The sequence below is a fragment of the Rhinoderma darwinii genome, chromosome 10, assembly GCF_050947455.1.
Source record: "Rhinoderma darwinii isolate aRhiDar2 chromosome 10, aRhiDar2.hap1, whole genome shotgun sequence".
Classification (NCBI taxonomy): Eukaryota; Metazoa; Chordata; class Amphibia; order Anura; family Rhinodermatidae; genus Rhinoderma; species Rhinoderma darwinii.
Genome location: NC_134696.1, coordinates 28,647,863 through 28,669,073, shown reverse-complemented (window position 1 = coordinate 28,669,073; position 21,211 = coordinate 28,647,863). Strand labels below are relative to the sequence as shown.

The window sequence follows — 21,211 nt, the reverse complement described above, 5'->3', positions numbered from 1 at the left end:
GCAACTCGGATGGAATTTCAAACTAAGGCAAGACTTCAAGGAGAAAAATGCAGTTATGGCACCTTTCTTTGTCCATCAGCCAAAATAGTAGTATTACAGACTTGTATTCTCTTTCAACCCCTCAGTTTGGATAATTGAATCAATTACTTGCATTACTTCACTGTAGAAAAAGCCAACACAGATGTACTCAAACATTTTAGCATCTGTTTGTAGAAAATGAAAAAATGGAAAAAAAACAACTATAAAATGTTTGTGCTCCTAGAAAGCGCCTTTCTGTCCTAAAGCTACGGTTAATGAAAATCATCAATTAATGCCCAATTATCTTTCTACCAGTTTGCGAACAGGGTTTTGCGGCAATTTCTGCAAACCTGGGGCAAAAGCATGCAACAAAATAACCTGCGTGAATGCACCCTAAGGAAAAGTATGCAGGCAGCGCTTTCCTATTGAGACAAGCAGTTTGAACTGGAATCAAGAACAGCTTAAGTTGGAAATTCACAAAAGATTAAATTCTCCCAAAGCCAATATTTTGGTGAGCATACTATCTAAAGTGTTTGGGGACAGCAAAACGTATAAAAAAAATAAAAAATAAGTAAAAACAAAAAAGGGATTATCTAAAGAACCTTTTTGCCCCCAGAAGACAACAGTATGTGTTAAGAATCACGCTCTGTTCCAAGTGGATATACAGGAATAACATTTTCTGCCTAGATCACGATTTCCTGCCTCTGGTTGACTAAACGTCTTCTACATTAAGGCCAGGTGGGTTCACACGTAGCATAAATACTGCGGATTCATTGCGGAAAATCCGCAGCATAATACAGTAGCAGCAAAGTGGATGAGATTTGACCAAATCTTATTCACACGCTGCGTACAAAGAAAAACCCTCATAAATTGACTGGCGGTGCGCTTTTTTAAATCCGAAGCATGTCAATTTATGTTGCATAATCCCTGCTTTTCTGTTGCGCATTTTCCCCAATTAATTAAATGGCAGGCAAAACTCACAACAAATAGCAAATGTTGCTATTTTTGCGGCGGAAAAGTGCAAAGATCGCAACTCCGGAACAAAAAAAAAAATCTCATACTTACCCAGATCTCTCTGCTCCTGCATCCAGCCCGGCCTCCAGGGATGAGGTTTCATCCCCTGTGATTGCTGCAGCCAAATCACAGGCTGCAGCGGTCACATAGGATGAAACGTTATCCCAGAAGGCCAGGCAACAGGGCGTTTGAGGGACGCGTGGCCATAGCTACAGGTAAGTATGACATTTTTTTCTTTTTCACCTGCTATTTTCCGCCTCTGACTTTCTGGCCGAAAAACTGCACCACAATTTGGTGCGGTTTTTCTGCCGGAATTCCCTTCAGCGTCCTGGGCGGATACGCGGTGTATTTTTACGCCCGCCCTGTGTGAACATACCTTAACACTCAACCTATGGCAGCAGGAAAGAAGAAAGGCTTTCGTTCACCTGGGGCAAAGATTAAGTATGGTGCTTTCCGACCCACATAATAATACATAAATTTTCCTGTACGCTGATGATTATACAAGGATTTGTAGTTCAGCATCTAAATCATCAGCACGCCCTACCCCAGCACTGCTTGGTGGCAGATCTGATTCAATATGTTAAGCGAATCTGCCTCTAAAGTATGGATACCGGTCATTATAATTATTACTTGCTGCCAGTGAAACCCCCCCCCCCCTCCCTACACACACCCAGTATAGTTTTGTTTTTTTTGGTGGATACATCTGGATAGAATAGGTTAATCAACTTTCTAATCAAGCCAAAAATTGTCGTCAACGAAGTATACCGCCCAATGGAGGCCAAAAGTAAACTCTTTTGGCCTCTGTCAGTGTAATGGGAACCTATGGGTATGTTTGACATATGTGCTGGGAGCTTTTCCGAAGCATACATCAACCGTACAAGGGAAACTCAGCGTGAAAGGGGCCTAACTCTTACAGATCAAGAAAGTGAACTATTAATTCTCTTTACATTAAAAAGTAACTACATTTTTATCAAACTTGATAGGTCATACAGACATATCAAAAGTTTGGATCAGTGGGGGTCCGATGCGGAGACCCCCATCATTGCTGAAAGGAAGGTGGAGAAGCGCTCAGCTGACCGCCCTGCATCTTTGGCTGTGGTTGGCGCTCCGTCAGGCTGAAGACGGCTCACAGGGAATGTCAACGTGAGCAGTCTTCAGCCTGACAGGGAGCGCCGATCACAGCCAAAAGGTGCAGGGAACTCAGCTGAGTGCTTCTCCCCCTTTCAGGGACGGTGGGGGTCTCGGCACCTGGACCACCATCGATCCAAACTTTTGATATGTCTCGATGACATATTAAAAGTTTGATGAAAGTGTAGTCATTCTTCAAATGTAAACTCCTCTTAATTTTTAAAACCAAATCTTAAGATCTTTAGTCAAACCAGGAAAAAACATGACACAGCTTTAATATTTTAGGTGCGAATATTAATATGTAAAAAATAGCAACAGGAAACTGCTAAGCCCATATATTAAATATTAATTGTCCCTAACAAGTTGAAAGCACACAAAACGCTGCTGAAAGCTACATGTTTATGTAAGAGAAATACATAGGGAATTTAAATCTACGACTACACTATCACTAGTCCACTATGCTATTGCTTCCGGCAAAACGACAGATCCGAACGGAAACCATGGGCACCGGATCAGTCACCATTGAAATCAATGGTGATGGGAACGGAAACCTCTGGTTTCCGTTCGTGTCAGTTCAGTGTCCCGTTCTGACGGAAAGCTCTGAACAGAGCCTTAAGCTCCAACTCCTATAAAAAGATTTAGAGTTTATATACCAGAAGACCAAAAACCTAAAATACTAGATTACCCCCCCCCCCCTTGAAGCCTGCCAGTGCGATTTTTGTAAGTTCCATGAAATCTGGCTGCTACATTATTTTACTGCAAAAAAACAAAAACAAACAGCAAGTATAAACCTAACCAAGTTAATTTAACACTATCCAGTTAATGCTCCCATTAACAACATTAGGAATAACCCAGATGTGATAAAATTTTATGGAAAAGAAAAATAAGCGAAAAGTATTTTTCCAATCAGAAATAGTCGCCAGTATTTCACCTATTGAACTCTGCTCACCCCTCGCTGGCCGCTGCTGTCAAAAGTCCATTGCCGTTATCCCCTCTCCTAAACTCCTCCTCCGACCGTAAATAACGGTCTGCAAACATTTTGCCGCTTTTTGGTAATAATCCGTCAGTCTTATTCGTTCCTCTTCTTATGCCCGCCCACTGCCGAAAACTGGCCCGCCCTGAATGCCAAAATATTATCTAAGATAGCGTGCATGCGCCAGTCATGTAAGGAGACGAGGTTAAGTCGGAAAGGCTTGAGGAATGAAGAGATTACTTATTTATGCTCATTCACATACGGCACACGAACACTAAAAAACTGAATACTAAGGTTACAGAGCCGACTAAGAAGATAATTATAGGTTACATAAAAAAAAGATTTTTCACCCACTACCACCAGGTATTGCTGGTTTAATAGGTGAAATGCTGGTGACAGGTTCCCTTTAAGAAAATGTTCAGTAGAAAAGGCAATTAACCCCATTATGTAATGGAATCTCATTTTGTGTGAAATATTCACTGAAGAACTATATTTTCATCGAGCACTGCCCTGAAACCCTCTGTGGCCAATTATAAATGAACTTAAGTTGATGAAAATTTGTGCATCTTAAATTCTGGGCTGTGACTTTACATTTTATTAAAGTTTATGGAAAAGAAAGAGAGCGCGCCAGAGAAAAACATTTAAGTATGCGATGCTGCCATGCAGAGCACTTCATTCAGGGACAGAGGATATTATTTGATGGCGGACTGGAGATAACAGAGTATTAGGCCATGCTATGAATACATTAAAGCGTTTAGGGGTCCTTGCTACGGTGTCTGCTTTTCTGGATAATAGTCAAACACCTCTTTGCCAAAACTCCCATCCCGAAGGTACAAGTTTCTATTTTGATTTCTTTCCACTACAAACGTAATAGAAAAAAAAAACTAATGTATAATTAATTTTAATGTAGAGCTTTGAGTTTCAAAGCGTCAGAAAAGAATGAGCTCCTATATACACACACACACACACACACACACACACACACACACACACACACACTTGTGGAGAAGAATAAGACTATGTTCACACTTGCGTCTGTTCAGAGCCGTTGTTGCATTCTGTCAAATTTGACAGGCATGCAGCGCTATTTTTCCCCATCAAAACAGACACCGCGCTGGAACCTGATTGTAGGTCAATAAGGTCCATCGGGTGTCGTACGACGGATCCGGCAGAGTGTTGGGGCCTCCAATATGAACGGAAGTGTGAACACAGCCTACAAGTAATCTTGATTATTTTCCTTTCTTGTAAGCCAGTTTTTTTATAATAAATAAGATGTATAATCTGTGGACAACAGGTGATATGTATTAAAACTGGATGCCGCCGAAGCTTGCTTGTAACGATGCATCTTGGCATGTGAGACGTCAATCAAGCCTGGACTGCATGACTCCTCAGGAGTTGGCGACCACCCACACGACTCTTCTCAGGTAGGACCCAGCAGCTCTTGCAGCTACCTGGCAATTACATCATTGCCGCTTCCGGATCTGTACACCTGGTGCTCATAGAGTACAACGTATCTCTCTGCCCTTACAGGGAGTCCGGCTGCCTCTGACAATTGGCTGCCCTCTCCTGCAGCTGCACAATTTCCGTGCAGCTGTAGACTCTGCAAAGACGTTCAGAAAAGTCCCTGCAGTGTTATAGGCAGACGTTTTAAAGGCGTTTGGCGGTCTGCAAAGGAGGTCTTTTTTTGTGACGTTTAATTAGGCTTGAATGAGTCTAAAAAGCTTCCTATCTCTGAATGAGTCTAAAGGGTGGAGCTGGAACACTTGTTTAGTGAGATCTTTGACCAATTACATTTACTGCTGCTCAGCAGTGTATACGAGCTGTCAGTATGAAGGGAAGTGCTTCTAAAACAGTGAGGTGCCCCCCAGCTTTGGTAAGATGCATCTGAAGAGACAGTTTTGATAGAAGAAGTGATCACATGTTGGACAGGCCTTTCCCTGGTTGAACATATTTTATTCCTTTTGTGCTTATTTTAAAGTTTTACTGGGTTCAGGAGACAAATTAAAGATAAATTGAGATACATTTCTCTATTTTTGCAAGGACTTTGACCGCTGGTGAGGGCCAGGCATCACATGTTCTGGCTTGTGAGGCCCCAGTAGAAAAGGGTTGCGAAGACCTGATGTAGAGGAAGCTGCTAAATTATATAAATGGTTATTAATGCATTAAAGAAATCTTTTTGTTAAATTAGGTTGTTTCTCCATCAGGGTTCGTGACTTTCTTAGTTCATTTTTATATTTCAATATAAAAAGGTAGAATTTCTGAAACAAATATCACATTAGGGAATTCTGAATTAATAAAGTGGAGACCCATGTGCAAAACCCTCATCCATTAGGGAGAATGGGGAGCAGCAACCAAGATCGTCTCTCACTCTGGAGGACCCAGCCCCTCCATACATTGCATGGACAGCAAATTGATTTCAATGAAAACCGTGTAATGCGTCATTTCTCCTGTAAAACAACGATCCAACTGGCCGGATACGCTGGGTAAAAGTACAAAGCGTATCTAACCAAATACACTCATGGAATTCCACCGAAAAAAACGCACCAAATTGTGGTGCAGGTTTTCGGTAGATTCGGTAGAAACCAGCGCTTGGGAAAAAGAAAAAAAAAAGAAAAATCTAAATCTAAAAAGTCTATACTTACCCCAGGCCATTGTCATGACGATGGGTCCCTCCGTTGTCCGATCAGTCCGGCCTTCTGGGATGATGCTGCAGCCCATGTGACCACTGCAGCCTGTGATTTACTGTAGCAGTCACATGGGACGAAAAGTAATCCTAGGAGGCCAGCTTGGACGAACAGAAGAAAGCGTCGCTATGACATTGGCCGGGATAAGTATAGACTTTTTTTTGTTATTAACTTCACACAAAAAAAATAAAAAAGTTTGTTGTTTTTTTTATATCTTAGAGATTTTTGGAGGTGGAATTACAAAGTTTCCGCGGCAAAAGTTGCAACACTTGACATGCTGCCATTTGGAAGCAAACATGGGTAACATTCGTAATAATATCAGAAAGTCAATTTATGAGAGTTTTTGCTGCAGATTTTTTCTGTAGCGTGTGCATGAGATTCATTTAAATCTCATTCACTTTGCTACTACTGTAAACGATGCAGAATTTCCACACAGAATTCAATTGCAGAAATTCTGCAGCCTCTATGCTACTAGGTAACCCTAAGGGTATGTGCACACACACTAATTACGTCCGTAATTGACGGACGTATTTCGGCCGCAAGTCCCGGACCGAACACAGTGCAGGGAGCCGGGCTCCTAGCATCATAGTTATGTACGATGCTAGGAGTCCCTGCCTCTCCGTGGAACTACTGTCCCGTACTGAAAACATGATTACAGTACGGGACAGTTGTCCTGCAGCGAGGCAGGGACTCCTAGCATCGTACATAAGTATGATGCTAGGAGCCCGGCTCCCTGCATTGTGTTCGGTCCGGTACTTGCGGCCGAATTACGTCCGTCAATTACGGACGTAATTAGTGTGTGTGCACATACCCTAAGAGTGCAGGCAAGATTCCGTTGCAGAAATTTTCTGCGACTGAAAATTAGTTCCATTCATCTGAAGGGAACTTGCAGAAATCCTTGCCCCTGCGGCAGAAGCAACTCTATTCAAATTAATGGAACCGAATCTCAATTGCAGAACATTTCTGCAACAAAATCTGCCACATGAGACTGCACCCTAAGGCGGAGTTCACACAGGACGGATACGCTGCGTAAAAGCATACAGCGTATCCGCTCTGTGCGCTGCAGGGAATTCCAGATGGAAAACCGCCCCAAAAAGGTGGTGCCATTTTTCGCCAGGAATATCCACTGCGGAAAACTGTAGCACCAGCCGGCCTGTTGATGAGGTTTCATACCAGGAGACCACAGCAGCCTGTGATTGGCTGCAGTGGTCACATGGGCGAAACGTTATCCCAGGAGGACACGCTGGAGGAAGGAACCGGCTTTTTTTGGCGGGATCGCTGCAAACCCGCCGCAAAAAACGCAACAGCTATTTGTTGCGGGATTTAGCTTCCCACTGAATTCAATGGGAATACCCGCAACAAATAAGCAGCATTTACGCGTATACAATTGACATGCTGCAGAATAAAACCTCGCAGCGCAGGTCAATTTGAGCGGTTTTTTTTCCGCTTACTATGTACAAAGTGTGTGGATGAGATTTGTTTTATCTCATCCACTTTGCCGCTACTGTATTTGATGCGGATTTTCCGCAACAAATGCCGTTGCGGAAAATCCGCAGTATTTACGCAAGGTGTGAACTGATAATTTCCTCTACAATTAGCTCATTGGGTATCTATTAAAAAAAAAAAAAATAGTTCCAAGCGGACAACCCCTTTAAATGGCGACTTTTTTTTGGGTGCTGTGAAGTTGGGGGGGGTGTTAAAAGTAGAATTGCAATGTGAAGGTAGACTAGAAAGATTTATTCTAAACCTCTATTTTAACCACAATATTTGAGCTACCAAATCACCTCAACTACCTAACATTTAACAGAGGGAGAAAATACAGGATTAAAAGGTGCAAATATGAAAAACACCTGTTGGATGAACTGATCTTGGGAGGAAGATTTAAAAGAAAATCACTGGTTCAGGTGGGAAGACCAAGATGCAGCGACTGTCAGACTGCGTGTCAAGGACACCCACGGGAAAGATGATTATTCAGAAGTCATAGTAGGATCAGACGCCCCGGTTTGGTGGTCTTTTAATGGTTAAATGAGGTCTTTCTTTTTAGTGCTGTTCAATTAGGTTTGAATGAGTCTAAGGGGGTTTTCTCATCTCTGAAGGAGTCTAAAAAAAACAAAAAACAAACCACCAATGTGCAATCGGTGGTTTGAAAAATAGTTTCAAGCATCTGATGACCTTTTTCTATCAGTAGTTCAGAAGGAGTTTTCACTACCCCAACAGGTAGCATCATCGTGGCCTAGTGCCGCATTATGGAGGCATTCTAATCTAAATGCATTTCTTCCAAGAGAGAATATTTCCATAATTCAGTGCCATACAAAAAAACACCGCTCTGGGTACCTATGATTCTGTAGGACAGAGCTGCAGGTACTCCGGGTCTACATACAGGTTTCGTGCAGACATATACAAGAGTATTTACAGATTTGTTTAGACAATTGAATCTGTACATGAAATAAAATATATGAGGTGGGAGGCAATGGGTGTTTGCAGGATGTCTGTATTTATCTTGGTGCAAGCAGGAGTGAACAGTACTTCATTTATTGAAAACGAGATATCCACCCCAATACCTTCATCATCAATCCACTTCAATGTGATAGGCTGCCCCTGGTGTAGATTGCACATCTCCCTCACTTCATTGCACAGTTCATCATAATTCATCGAAGCTCCCAGTCGGGTGATCAGAATATCTCTGCAGAAAACAAACATACAACAGATGGGTAAGACAAATTGATGTTGGAGGGAAGAGTCAGAGTCCTGACATTTACAATACAGGGCGCGTTATATTCTTCTGGTGATATCATCACAATATTCATTCCGGGAGAGTATCTGCTCGAACGCTTCCCATGTATATTAATGGCAAACGAAACATCATGAAAGCGCTCACACAACATATTATTCTGTGATTTAAAATGTGTCGAAATACAGGTGGTAATATTTTTCCACCTTAGTCCCTGTACAAATCATTTTTTTTTGTTTAATGTGTACATAAAGCTCCCAACATATACGCTAAGCGTGGAATAGCATAGTATACTATGCTAGTCCATCATGCAGAGTTAAATATTTAAAAAAAAAACACCACATTAAACAACTTTTTGAACAGGGTAGCTTATGGGTGACATACTACTGAATAAATTCATTAGAGGCGCGCATTAAGGAGTCAAGGTGCCATTGTACAGGGTATTTTGCCTTATGCATGAGCCATTAATGCAGCTAAACAGACTTTTGTCTTACTACAGCTTCATTAGCGATTGTTGCATGCCACGTCTGTCGATTTACACACACACACACCTTAACTAAACTTGTCCCCCCCCCTCAAAAAGTAACGTAGCATACCACTATACCGCACACTCATAGTAGCGCTATACTGCACAAATATATATAGTACTGTTATATAATATACACATGTATATACATTACATATTTATAGATACAATTACACACATATCCTGTGGATATACCATAAATGTCCAAGAAGGAAATACACCTTTTAAAGCAGCACACACAGGATGGGGAGGTATAAGGCAGGACACTTATCCCGCCAGCCCCCTCAGCTGCGCCCCCCGCGGAAGCTACATGGTCATGGACCCGCTGACTTTTCCAGAGAGAACAACTTACAAAGTGTCATCACTTCACGTGTAAACGCCATTTATTCCTCCGCTTACATTTTCTATAACTGTTCAGTAAAACATGATGATATTCTACCCTGAGGACATTTTTTTTCCTCTTCTCTTCTTAGAGAGAAGTGATTTTTAGTAGAATGAAGTATGTATAGCAGAGTTTAGTGAAGCGATGCCCGCAGTGGTTTTTGATATGCTGACAACTGAAAACTACTTCCATGTAATTTTTAAAGAAAGTCTCATTGAAATATGAGGTCACCTGATTTTGCAGTCATAAGGTCATTCACATTTAGATAGTGAAAATGTCTCTATAAATATCTTCTAACTAAGCCAAATAGAAAATGTATGACATTAATACATATTGGCCCTCCCGTATAAAAACGAACACCTAAACTAAAACAGTTGCCTGTAGAAGTGAAGATTTTGTAGTCAAGAATTCTACATTTATATTATATGCACGGTTGTCCCAATATTATTTGTGACAAGTTGCCCTTTGTCCTCGCATACACCTTTTTTGGAGGACTAAAATTTCTGCACTCAAAGCGTTATAGCTTCTATTTATGCCCCTTGCTTTTATGGATACCCCTGAAATGTAGCATTTGGCTATGGGCTATAGATTTTTACTATATTCTTTCTTCAACAAAAGCTTCATCTAAACTTTACAGGGGAAATTCCATATTCTTTATACAGGGCAGCAGCGGGATGCATACACAAGTATTACTAGATATATAATGTAATGTTTTTGACTTTTGTTGGTTTGTGTATTTGTTTTTGTTGTTGTTTACAAATATAAAAATTCTTTCAAAGTACGTGTGTGTATTTTTAGCCTATGTTTGAAGTATACATCGGGAAAAAACCCTGGCTTTGACAAATCCCTTAAAGTGTAGCTAAACGTTTGACAAACTTCTGACATGTCATAGTGACATGTCAGAAGTTTGGATTGGTGGGGGTCTGAGCACTGACACCCCCACCAATGGCTAGAACGAAGCAGCTGAAGTGCTTGCGTGAGCGCTCGGCCGCTTCGTGTCTGCTCGGCTTTTTCCGGAAATAAATGTATCCGTGTACGGACTCAACAGAAAGTCTATGAGCGTGTACTCCGATACATCGGCTTTCCGGAAAAAGCCGGACAAGAAGCGGCTGAGTGCTCACACGAGTGCTTCAGCTGCTTCGTTCTAGCGATTGGTGGAGGTCTCAGTGCTCAGATCCCCACCAATCCAAACTTCTGACATGTCACTATGACATGTCAGAAGTTTGTCAAACGTTTAGCTACATTTTAACAGCGGCATCCATAACCATAGGCAATAATGGTATCTGTGTTATGGATACGTCAAACTCTCATGACCCTTTACATGACGTATTCATTAAACTGATACCATTATAGCCCATGGTGACGGATGCCACGGTCAGGCATCTGTTTAACACATCCGTCAAACATAGTCTATAATGAAATCCGTTTAAAGGATGTCATGAAAAGCGAATGGAATCAATAGCGCAGTCGACTACGGTATTGATTCAGTCAAAACAACGGAAACCTTACACAACGGTGACAAACGCAAACCAATTGCACCGGATCAGTCACCATTGAAAGCTATGGTTTCTGTTTGTTTCAGTTTGGATTCCGTTCATGGGTTCCCCTGACGGAAAGGTCAGACGGAACCCATGAACGGGGTCTCAACGCAGAGGTGAACAAAGCTGAAGGTATCCATACACCTTCAATAGCTATAGGCAGACAGCTATTACTGCCGACCTCCCCATGCACTCTGCTCGGCCTAACGTGCACGTGTTCTCAAAGGGGAAAGTGCAATAAGCTGCGGCCAGACACCTCTGGCAACAGCTTGTCTTCCTTGAGGAAAAACAAATCGGGCATGTTGAAATTCAACACGTCAAATCTTTTTTTTACTGGGACATCTGCTGAACAAACGTTGGCCAAAATCACAATAGATGGCCGTCTGGTCCTGCCAAAATTGGACGGGTAGGACCTTTTTGGGGTCTGTATAATGGCATTCGTATGGTGCTTCCATGAGGCACTATGTTCTCCCCTAAAAGCAAAGCTTCTTCCTAAACCAACAAGCACGATGGAGCATGCCCTTTAAAAAAAGCCAAAAAGGATTCACTGAGACAAAATATATAAAAAAGTATGAGCGCCATATTACAGATTTGTATAATATAGATTGGTAATATGGCCGCATACATGATGCACAGTACACAATTTGCATTAGGAATTTGGAAATGTAGAACCACCGATTTTAATTTAGTGCAAAACCTGCCAGACCTCAGGGACCCTGGATCAGAGGAACGCTGCTGTATCATCACTATGGGAGCATGTAATACCAGGTTTAGAATTAAAACATTTCATGTGACTAAAGGACAAGGAAATTATGTATTTGGGCGGAGTTCTCCTTTACAACACTAGTGTGTAATATATTGTAGAGCATTAAGTGATGAATCAGTCAGTCCCAACTATATTACTAAGACGGTCCAAGATAAATTATGGCCCTAACAGCTCAGGTATCAATTAAAACAGCATAACGCAAGCCTAGTAAAAGAACAGACATGTGATGATATATAAATGACACAAACAAGAATTCAGATGCCAGTGACCTAAGAGCGGCTGTCACCTGCAAGATAAATGCTGCAAATAAAGTGATCCAGCGTGACGGGTGACATCACTAGTGACAACTTATATTTACGAACTCAAAGTGTATACTGTGAATTAGCAAACCCTATAAACCACTTATGGCATGGCTCGGTGATGTGGCTCATTCATAAAACAAACCATGTCTTGTGTGCAGCTTAACGTTTAACCAGACTAATGCTTGGTGCACCAAAATTTCACCAGTAAGTGCATGCACGGAGGATCTTTTAGACAAAAAAAAAAAAAAAAAAAAAAGAAGAAGTATACATACGAGCCGTACTGCAGAGAAAAAAAAAACACTAGGAGCAGAGCATGGCAAAAATGCACAATTTCTATTTACTCCTATGAAAAACCTGACTAGTGTAGTATTTTAAATCTAAAATAAACAACTAGACAAATGCCTAACAAGAGCAAAGACATAAGCATAGGCAAGTATGTCCGTTTTAGTAAATGCCACATAAAACAACTGTCCTGGAGCGGAATTGTGCCATCCCTCTGTCATTCCTCCTGGAAATGTATGAATAAGGGTATGTTCACACGGCCCATTTACGGACGTAATTCGGACGTTTTTGCCCCGAATTACGTCTGAAAATAGCGCCTCGATAGCGTTGACAAACATCTGCCCATTGAAAGCAATGGGCAGACGTTTGTCTGTTCACACGAGGCGTAATTTACGCGCCGCTGTCAAATGACGGCGCGTAAATAGACGCCCGCGTCTAAGAAGTGACCTGTCACTTCTTTGGCCATAATTGGAGCCGTTATTCATTGACTCCAATGAATAGCAGCGCCAATTACGTCCGTAATTGACGCTGCGTTCAAGCGCCTACACATGCCGTTATGGCTGAAATTACGGGGATGTTTTCAGGCTGAAACATCCCCGTAATTTCAGTCGTTACGGACGCCCTCGTGTGAACATACCCTAAATGGACAGCTGGGCATAACTATTCCCGTTGTCAACAGGGTTGGGTAGCCACACACTCAGACACCATCCAATCAATTCTAACAGTGTCAGACTGTGCAGGGACACAGCCTGATAAGGGGTAACACCCAGTTGTCAATTTGTTCATACATTTTCAAGAGGAATAACAGGAGGAATATCTCAATTGTTCGTCTATTTGTATCAGGTTTTAAAAACACAGCTTCTGGCCTCTCCTAGCATGAAGGGGTAGACAACCCATACGTGTAGCAGCACAGGGGTCCCATATGGTACATTAGTTTTCTTGTATTACGGTTTTATAATGGGACAAAAAAAAAAATACAAATACAGGCGTTGTATATGCCCTTCACAACAAAGCTGAGCATGCATCTTTATTTCCATTCGGAGAGTGGGCTGCCAGACACCTATGAGGGAGCTGATCTCCCAGGGAACAAAGCATCTCATTGACTCCTAAGTGAGTATCAGGCTGCCCCATACATATAAGGGTCTATTCACACGGTGTGGTGAAATTGTGGTTTATTACCGCGCTCACTGCTAAAATCGCAACTACAATTTTTCAATAACCGAGCAATAAACATACCCTCCAAAGGGTAAATGCCCAAGTAGCAGAGGAAATCAACCATGAATTCCGCAGCAAAACCTACATGTGTTACATGCGGATTTTACCCAAAACATTAAAGGGGTGAAATCTGCTGTGAACATTCACTACATAATTGACATGCTCAAAATTAACAATCTGCAGCATGACCTCAATTTTTTCCACTACATGTGGATGGGGTTTTGAATGTACTGTACTATAGACCGTACGTTTCTGCAGATGTGACAGCAGAACTCTGCCTTAAAACACGTCTGATCCTGGGGAAATTTATCTAACGCGTCCGGGCAACTTTACACTGCTTTGCCATTTAAAATGGATACGTCAGAAAATGTTAATTTCGAGAGAGTCAGCTGAACACTTGGAATGGCAGGATTGAGGAAGTATTGGGCTCGTCTATCGGAGTATTAAATGAAGGTAAAATAAATTCTGACACATTCAGGTAGGACGAGCTGCACCCGTCGTGTACGCGGCACTTACAGCTATTATCATTCATGTTATTCCAACTAAACTAGTAATCTTTTCAGGAATGCATAACTTCCCACATGCCTTGTGTGATGGATATGAATACATAGTAAAGACGTACATAATATACATACAGTAATACGTAAAAAAACTAAATGCTTCTTAGCTGTAATCTTGTCACTTCATCCAACCAAGTGGCAAACACAGGAAAAGTACTACCTGTGCAATATAAATGTTCTTTGCCAGAAACGGACCCAAGATAGAAGTCATCCAGACATAAATCATCTGCGCATGGAAACAACATGAAAGCGTACATCCAGTTAGTCTCTATTCACACTGTGCTTGCAGTGAACATCGGAGGTATACATCAGGAGATGTTAACGGATGGCTTACAAGGGGATACGTCGCCTATTGAAATAAAATATTGTGTGTGCTTCTTTTGCGGGATGCCTCTCTACTGGATAGCTTAGCCAATTATGCTACTCAATACAGTTTTTAGAAAGAAAGGTATGTCGATGCAGAATGTACAGAACATATGTCAAAAAGAAACTCTTGCCATACGTCAGGTCAATGGGGCCCTATGGAAACGTTCAGCATATATGGCGGGAGCGTTTCCTGGTGCAAACGTCCAACGTACTGCACTGTTTGCGGAGTGAGAATAGAGACTTACTTCACCAACATTTCTTTGTAGAAGTGGGTCTTATATCCATTTACTTCTGCTGACCCTCCATAACAATCAATAGTAAATTCTGAAAGAATCGGGGGAATAATCTAAATGCGCCAGATTTATTATGGGTTTTCGACACTTTTCATCTCACCAGATGGTTTTGAAAAGTGTATAGAAAGGTGGTGTGGTTTAGCGAAAAGGAGCGTGGCTTAAATGTGGTAAAAACATGGCACTAAATATTGGTCTAATGTAAGCTAACCAAGGTGTGGTGTAAGGAAGACAAAGTATCTAACATGTCTAGCAAGATGCGCCAAATTTATCACAGTGGTGCACAGTTCATAATAAATTCAGCGCATCTTCTGCCTGTCTGGTTTCGTTTTATACGGTCTAAGTTTTAGGTTGGATTCACATGTAGCGTAAACACTTCGGAATTTCCGCAATGGAATTCTGTGTGGAAATTCCACAGCATCTACAGTAGCAGGAAAGTGCATGAGTTTTAGCAAATCTCAGGCTCACACTACGGAAAAATTACAGAAAAGTCGTGTGGAATGTGGTGCGACTTTCAAATCCGCAGCATGTCAATTTGCTGCGTATTCTGTGCGGAGATGCTGCGTCTTTGGCCTATAGACTTCAATGGGGAGCATAAATTCTGAACTACAAAATTGCAAGTTGAGTTATGTTGCGGTTTGTGCACCGATATCACAAAAAAAAAAAAAAACACACAAAATCTGCAGGTGCACATTTTGTTTGTAATAACTAGGGACGCATTGACACTGGAGCGTCAGGGAGGGGAGTATAGTGTTAACTTTAAAAATAGTACAGGCTTTTTTTTGGGGGGGGACGGGGGCTTGCGGATTTTGCTGCAAATCCACAGGCATGTATTTTCCAGGACACATTGATGGCCTATCCATAGAACAGGCCACGAAGGTGTGATTGGTGGGGGTCTCACCGATCAGAAAACCACAGCCCCTTCAATGTTTATCCAGGCATGGTGGTAAATCCATACGTGCGTCTGGTACTACGGATAGGAGTTTTCCTAGATAACTCCTTTGAAGAAAAGATAGAAGGTAACCAGTGATATAGCAGCAAGAATGTCATATACATCAATAGCAAAAAATCAGAAATCAGGAACCAATAACATTTCTATATGTATTAGTCACATGGATGCTTGGATTTGTCCGTCCCTGGTATATATTTATAAATATGTATAAATTAAATAGGGCTGTGTGCACACATACCTATACACACCCAGATTTTATTTTGGGAAATTGCCACATGCCATGTTCTTCAGCATTCAGGTGGAAGCAGCTCATTCTGAACTACATCATGTTTACAAGATCACTCAAGTGTGCGGCCAACAATTATAAATATCTGAGCTATGCTCATAAACCAAAGTTACCGTGAAGGAGTATTGCGCAACATAGATGGGGTCAGAGGAGGAAAAGCAGAGGCCACATACAGACCATATACATGGGATTTAATGAAGCATTAACATTATTACGGTCGATTCGGTAAAAGAAAAAAGGAGAGTTTTGGACAATTTAGCCTTCAGGTATATTAAAGGGAACGTGCACATTTTTTTGTATCTTCCAACAGATCAGGCAAGAAACATATACAGGTTAGATATACGGATCTAGCTATGGTAACAGACATTAAAAAGGGGTTCTCTCACGAAGACAAAAAAAACAAAACATGGCGTCACAACCAGCTGATCATAACAGGTCTGACTTTCCTAACTCCCATGCATTGACCACAGAATTGTATTCCAGCCGACAGCAGCTTTGAAAACTGCAATAAAATGTAGGGAGATTTATCAATGCACACATCACTGAAAAATTACATTCGCTGACAATTTAACTAAAGCAATTTTTGTTTGTGTCGGAAACATGGAGCGTGGGCTCATTTATTGCCACCTTCAGTATGGTGTCCTGCGTACTATACAGCACAGGGTGGGATATCTTCTTAGACTAAGGTAACATTCCGCAGTACATCAGTTTGGATATGGAGCTCAATTGCAAAAACTAAAAAGGAGGAAGAAAATTCTTCTGCAGCCACAAACTTGTTTTGGTTTTCTTCTTGTGGTTGAGAGAAATTAAAATTGTTGTTTTTCTGAATTTACTTATTACACAGGCGGCAAATATAGTGTTTGCTAAAATTCAGTCACCATTTGCTGGTCTTTTGGGCCACAGGTGTCAGGGTTATGGATGACCAATTACTTAAAATTAATGTGCTAAAATTCACATGCATTATTTGTTCTTCAACAGTATTTTACTGCATCAGGCGGACGTTGTATAGTTTTAAAGCATGCAGGAAAAACTCAAGTGGGCGCATATGCATACCGCCATTTTTCTGGTGTTCTATCTTACACAAATATTATATATATTTTATTTAAATAATCTGTACACTGGTTCAGTTTGGACAATCCCTGTTCAGCACATTAACAATGGACTTTACCAATGACTCCCAGGGCCTGCTGCGGTGTAAACCATGGACAGGATTGGTCTCCAGAATATTCGTAGTGACTCTCTGCTCTGGCGAGTAGGAATACCCATCTATTAAATTCATATGAACCCTTAAAAGTGGTTCACCAGGCATTTTATATTGATGGCCTATCCTTAGGATAGGTCTTTAATACCAGATAATTGAAGGTCCAACTCCCGACAACCCCGCGATAAGATGACTGAAACGCTGCGGCCTAGTCAACATTTACTGGTCCCAGTGCCGTACACATCCATAGTAGCTGTGCCCGGGAATGCAGTTCAGTCCAATTTACTTGAATGGGACCAGAACTGCAATCCCAGACACAGTCACTACGGAGGTGTACGGCAACGTGCTTGGTAAGCTATGAAAAGGCTGCAGCATTCATTGCAACGGTCCCTTAAGACAGCTGATTGGTGGAGGTCCGACTCCCGGCACCCCACCAATCTGATAGGCCATCAATATAAAATTTCCCGGATAACCCCTTTAAGCAAAAAGTATGTGACACTATGTTTATAAGCAAAATACTACAAGTAGACAGGTCTATGTGTACAATAAACTTAAAGGGTCATTAAACCTTAAATTGTCGGTTTATATGAGGACAGCATACACAAAGGAACGGATAATATGGTTTACAGGTTTGTATATAACAGCTTCTAGAGGATCTGAAAACTGGAGATATGTGAGATTTAAAAGAAATGATGGGGGGGGGGGGGGGGCAGACATTTTTCTAGACTTCCTATTCATAATCCACCCACTAACTGTATAGTCAGTTTCACCAGCCCAACATTTGTTTCCATACAGACAATAATAGATAATAAACTGCATGTGAAAGGGACTCGGTCCAATAATAAAGAAAAAATGTACCCCCCTCATATACTCACCCATTGTAGTGCGCTTTCATTTTAATGTCCTTCGATAAATCCATTTTGGAGCCCATTCTGCTCGGCATTATATGAAAAAACTCCAGCTTTATATTCTTGTTACACGGGAGGCGTACGGTGTGAACTCTTCTGATAAACAGGAGTAGTGATCCAACCAGACCGGGCTCCTACACAGGGACAAACAATGAATCACTATTTGCATTCCAATACGTTTTAGGACAATGACAGGGTTAAGCGACACTTATCTAGATGGAAGGGTTTTGGTTTTTTCAAGCTATATTTATCTTCTGTAGAATTTGCCCATTACTAAAACACATGAAATCTAATGGTAATTAAATACATTTATTGGCTGTATGGAAACCAGATGAATGTTTACAGAGATAGATATATATATACACACACACACACACACACACACACACACACACACTACATAAGATGTCTGATTACACACGGAAGAAGTCACATTCATGTGAACAGCTCTTCTAGCAATCCCTCCTGTATTTACACAAGATCCGTTCACAAGGTTTACATCAGGCCATTTCTCTGATACAGTATTAACAATTTCCATAAATCTACTAGGAACGATTAATTCAATCTTTAATTTTTCAAATTAATTAATTGCTATGGACAACTGCTCCACCTTTCCTTTGCACTAGATTGGATAACCTCCCCCAAAGGCCGTAACACTGGGAAGAAAGGAGAACAACATGAACACATCCCGGAAAAAAAATAAAGATATATTAATCCTTTGATAAATCCTATATAAACATAACAAGATCTCCAGTGGCCGTAGAATTTCAGCAAGGAATATATTTATCTAAGGTGGTGCTGTCCGAACACACAACCAATATACAGACAACTGGATAAATTGTTCAAGTCAACGTTATAAAGTGTAAAAACAAAACATGATGACAAGAGTCTTTAGAAAACAGATGGAAAGCATTTCCTTGTAAACTAACTTAATTGTTTCAATAGAATTACAGAAGGTTACACAGTAGACCAAGTATATTCATTTGTCCATGCTGCCCCCGCTAGACACTTTTCTCCCTACTAGGGCAAGTTCACACGTAGCAGAAATACTGCGGATTTTCCGCAACGGATTTTGTTGCGGAAAATCCGCCGCAAACTACAGTAGCAGCAAAGTGGATGAGATTTGAACAAATGTTAGTCACATGCTGCGTAAATGCGCTCAGAAATTGACCTACGGTGCGTTTTGTATTCCGCACCATGTCCGCAATTAGGGTATGTGCACACGTGAACTGTCTTTTACGTCTGAAAAGACAGACTGTTTTTAGGAGAAAACAGCTGCATCGTTTCAGACGCAAAAGCTCCTCCTCGTATTATGCGAGGCGTCTTTGACGCTCGTAATCTTGAGCTGCTCTTCATTGACTTCAATGAAGAACGGCTCAAATTACGTTGCAAAGAAGTGTCCTGCACGCGTAAATGACAGGTCGTCGGCACAGTACGTCGGCAAACCCATTCAAATGAACGGGCAGATGTTTGCCGACGTATTGTAGCCCTATTTTCAGACATAAAACGAGGCATAATACGCCTCGTTTACGTCTGAAAATAGGTCGTGTGAACCCAGCCCGACAGACCCATTCACTTCTATTGTCCACGGACACCTTCCCAATAATTTACGTGAAGGTGTCCAGGCCGCAGAAGTGTGACATGTCCTATCTTTTCAATTTTACGGGCCGTGCTCCCATACTTTGTCCGCAGCCGTGGCCCATGATTACGGGCACGGCCGTGTGCATGGGGCCTTAGGCCACACGCACACGATGCGTATTACGTGCGAACTTGCTGCGCAGGTTTACCTACAGTAAATCCGCAGCGTATGACAATACCGGTAGAGTAAAACTTATCAAAAACGTATTTTACTTGCGAAATAAACTGCGAGTTCACACGTAGCGTATGCGCAGCGGAATTTCCATGCAGAAATTCCGCAGGGTATTACAGTAGTAGCAAAATGCATGAGATTTCAAACAAATCCCATCCACACTCTGGGGGGGGGGGGGGACGCAGAAAAGTGCGGAAATTGACCTGCGTTGCGGATTCTTATTTTGCAGCATGTAAATTGTTGTTGCGAATACGCTGCAGAATTTCCACACAGAAAATTCGGTCAGAAACTGCAGTCTTTACGCTACAGGTCTATATGTTCATTGCCACCCAGCTTTCCCATATTCATTGCCACCCAGCTTTCCCAGACACAGATATTGCTAAAAGTAACCTGAAGTGAAGCTTAAGAGAGAAGAGCACGCAATGTATAGTGTAACACCTGTATATACAGTCTGGAGGAGATGGAGAGCTCCTATAAAGTAATGCAGAAGCGGCCAGCGCTATAAATAAGAAATGACGATATAAAGTTACCTGAAGTCAGCAGCAGCTACTCCCAGTGTCTCCGCTCACCACAGCACCGACTACCGGAGCCCACACAACCGGAGGAAGGCGGAATTCAGCACCGGACATGACTGAAGAAGAAGCTGAGAGACGACGAGGGGTCGGTGCTCCGGAGAGGTCAGGGTCATGTATTCCAGTTACTGACTGAACTTCTTACATTGAGGCTGACGCCCCCTATAGGCTAGCGGCAGTAATAGCATACAAGTGCGACACCTTCCTATGCACCTGTCGAGTCAAGCCACTATCAACAAGTTTCCTGCTTCAACCAAATCTTCTCTTCTCCTCCACACCGACATAACTCCACCGGCGAATAACACCCTGTCCGGAGAACACCGGAGTCCCGGAATATGGCGGAATAACTGTGGTGGCAGTGTTAGCCAATAGGAAAAACTTTGGTAACCGAATTGGCCAATCGTGTTACACAAGAGGGGCTGTTCTAGCCATTCACAGAGACTTGCCAGGGAAAAGGATCCAATGGGAGAAGAGTGTCAATTACCTGGCCCGGGGATTAGGAGGTTTAACCAATGGGAGTAAAGCGGATTACACCTGCAGCCAATCAGGATAGAAAGCGCCAGTGAAGGGCGGCTGTACGGGTCAATAGTGAGTAACTGAGCTGTTATAGGGAGCTGTCAGTGCTGGAATGTGGAGCGGTTACGTTACATTACAGCAGTGACACATACACGGGAGGAGATATTCCTGGAGTTTCTGAGGAATTTCAT

General features: G+C 41.9%; 1 protein-coding gene across 2 annotated transcripts in view; it reads right to left on the bottom strand.

Moving 5' to 3' along the window:
- Window positions 1-20,823, bottom strand: part of PRKCZ (protein kinase C zeta) — a 160,478-nt gene extending 139,655 nt beyond the window's left edge. Inside the window, exons 1-3 of one of the 2 annotated variants that reach the window (XM_075839642.1) lie at window positions 20,463-20,823; window positions 18,090-18,256; window positions 8,379-8,500 (exon numbers count right to left, since the gene is read on the bottom strand). In XM_075839642.1, the coding sequence (XP_075695757.1) occupies window positions 8,379-8,500; window positions 18,090-18,157 (190 nt within the window). In that variant the 5' untranslated portion in view covers window positions 18,158-18,256; window positions 20,463-20,823. The remainder of the gene's footprint in view (window positions 1-8,378; window positions 8,501-18,089; window positions 18,257-20,462) is intronic. The other variant, XM_075839643.1, reaches the window with a different exon arrangement.
- Window positions 20,824-21,211: the final 388 nt, after the last annotated feature.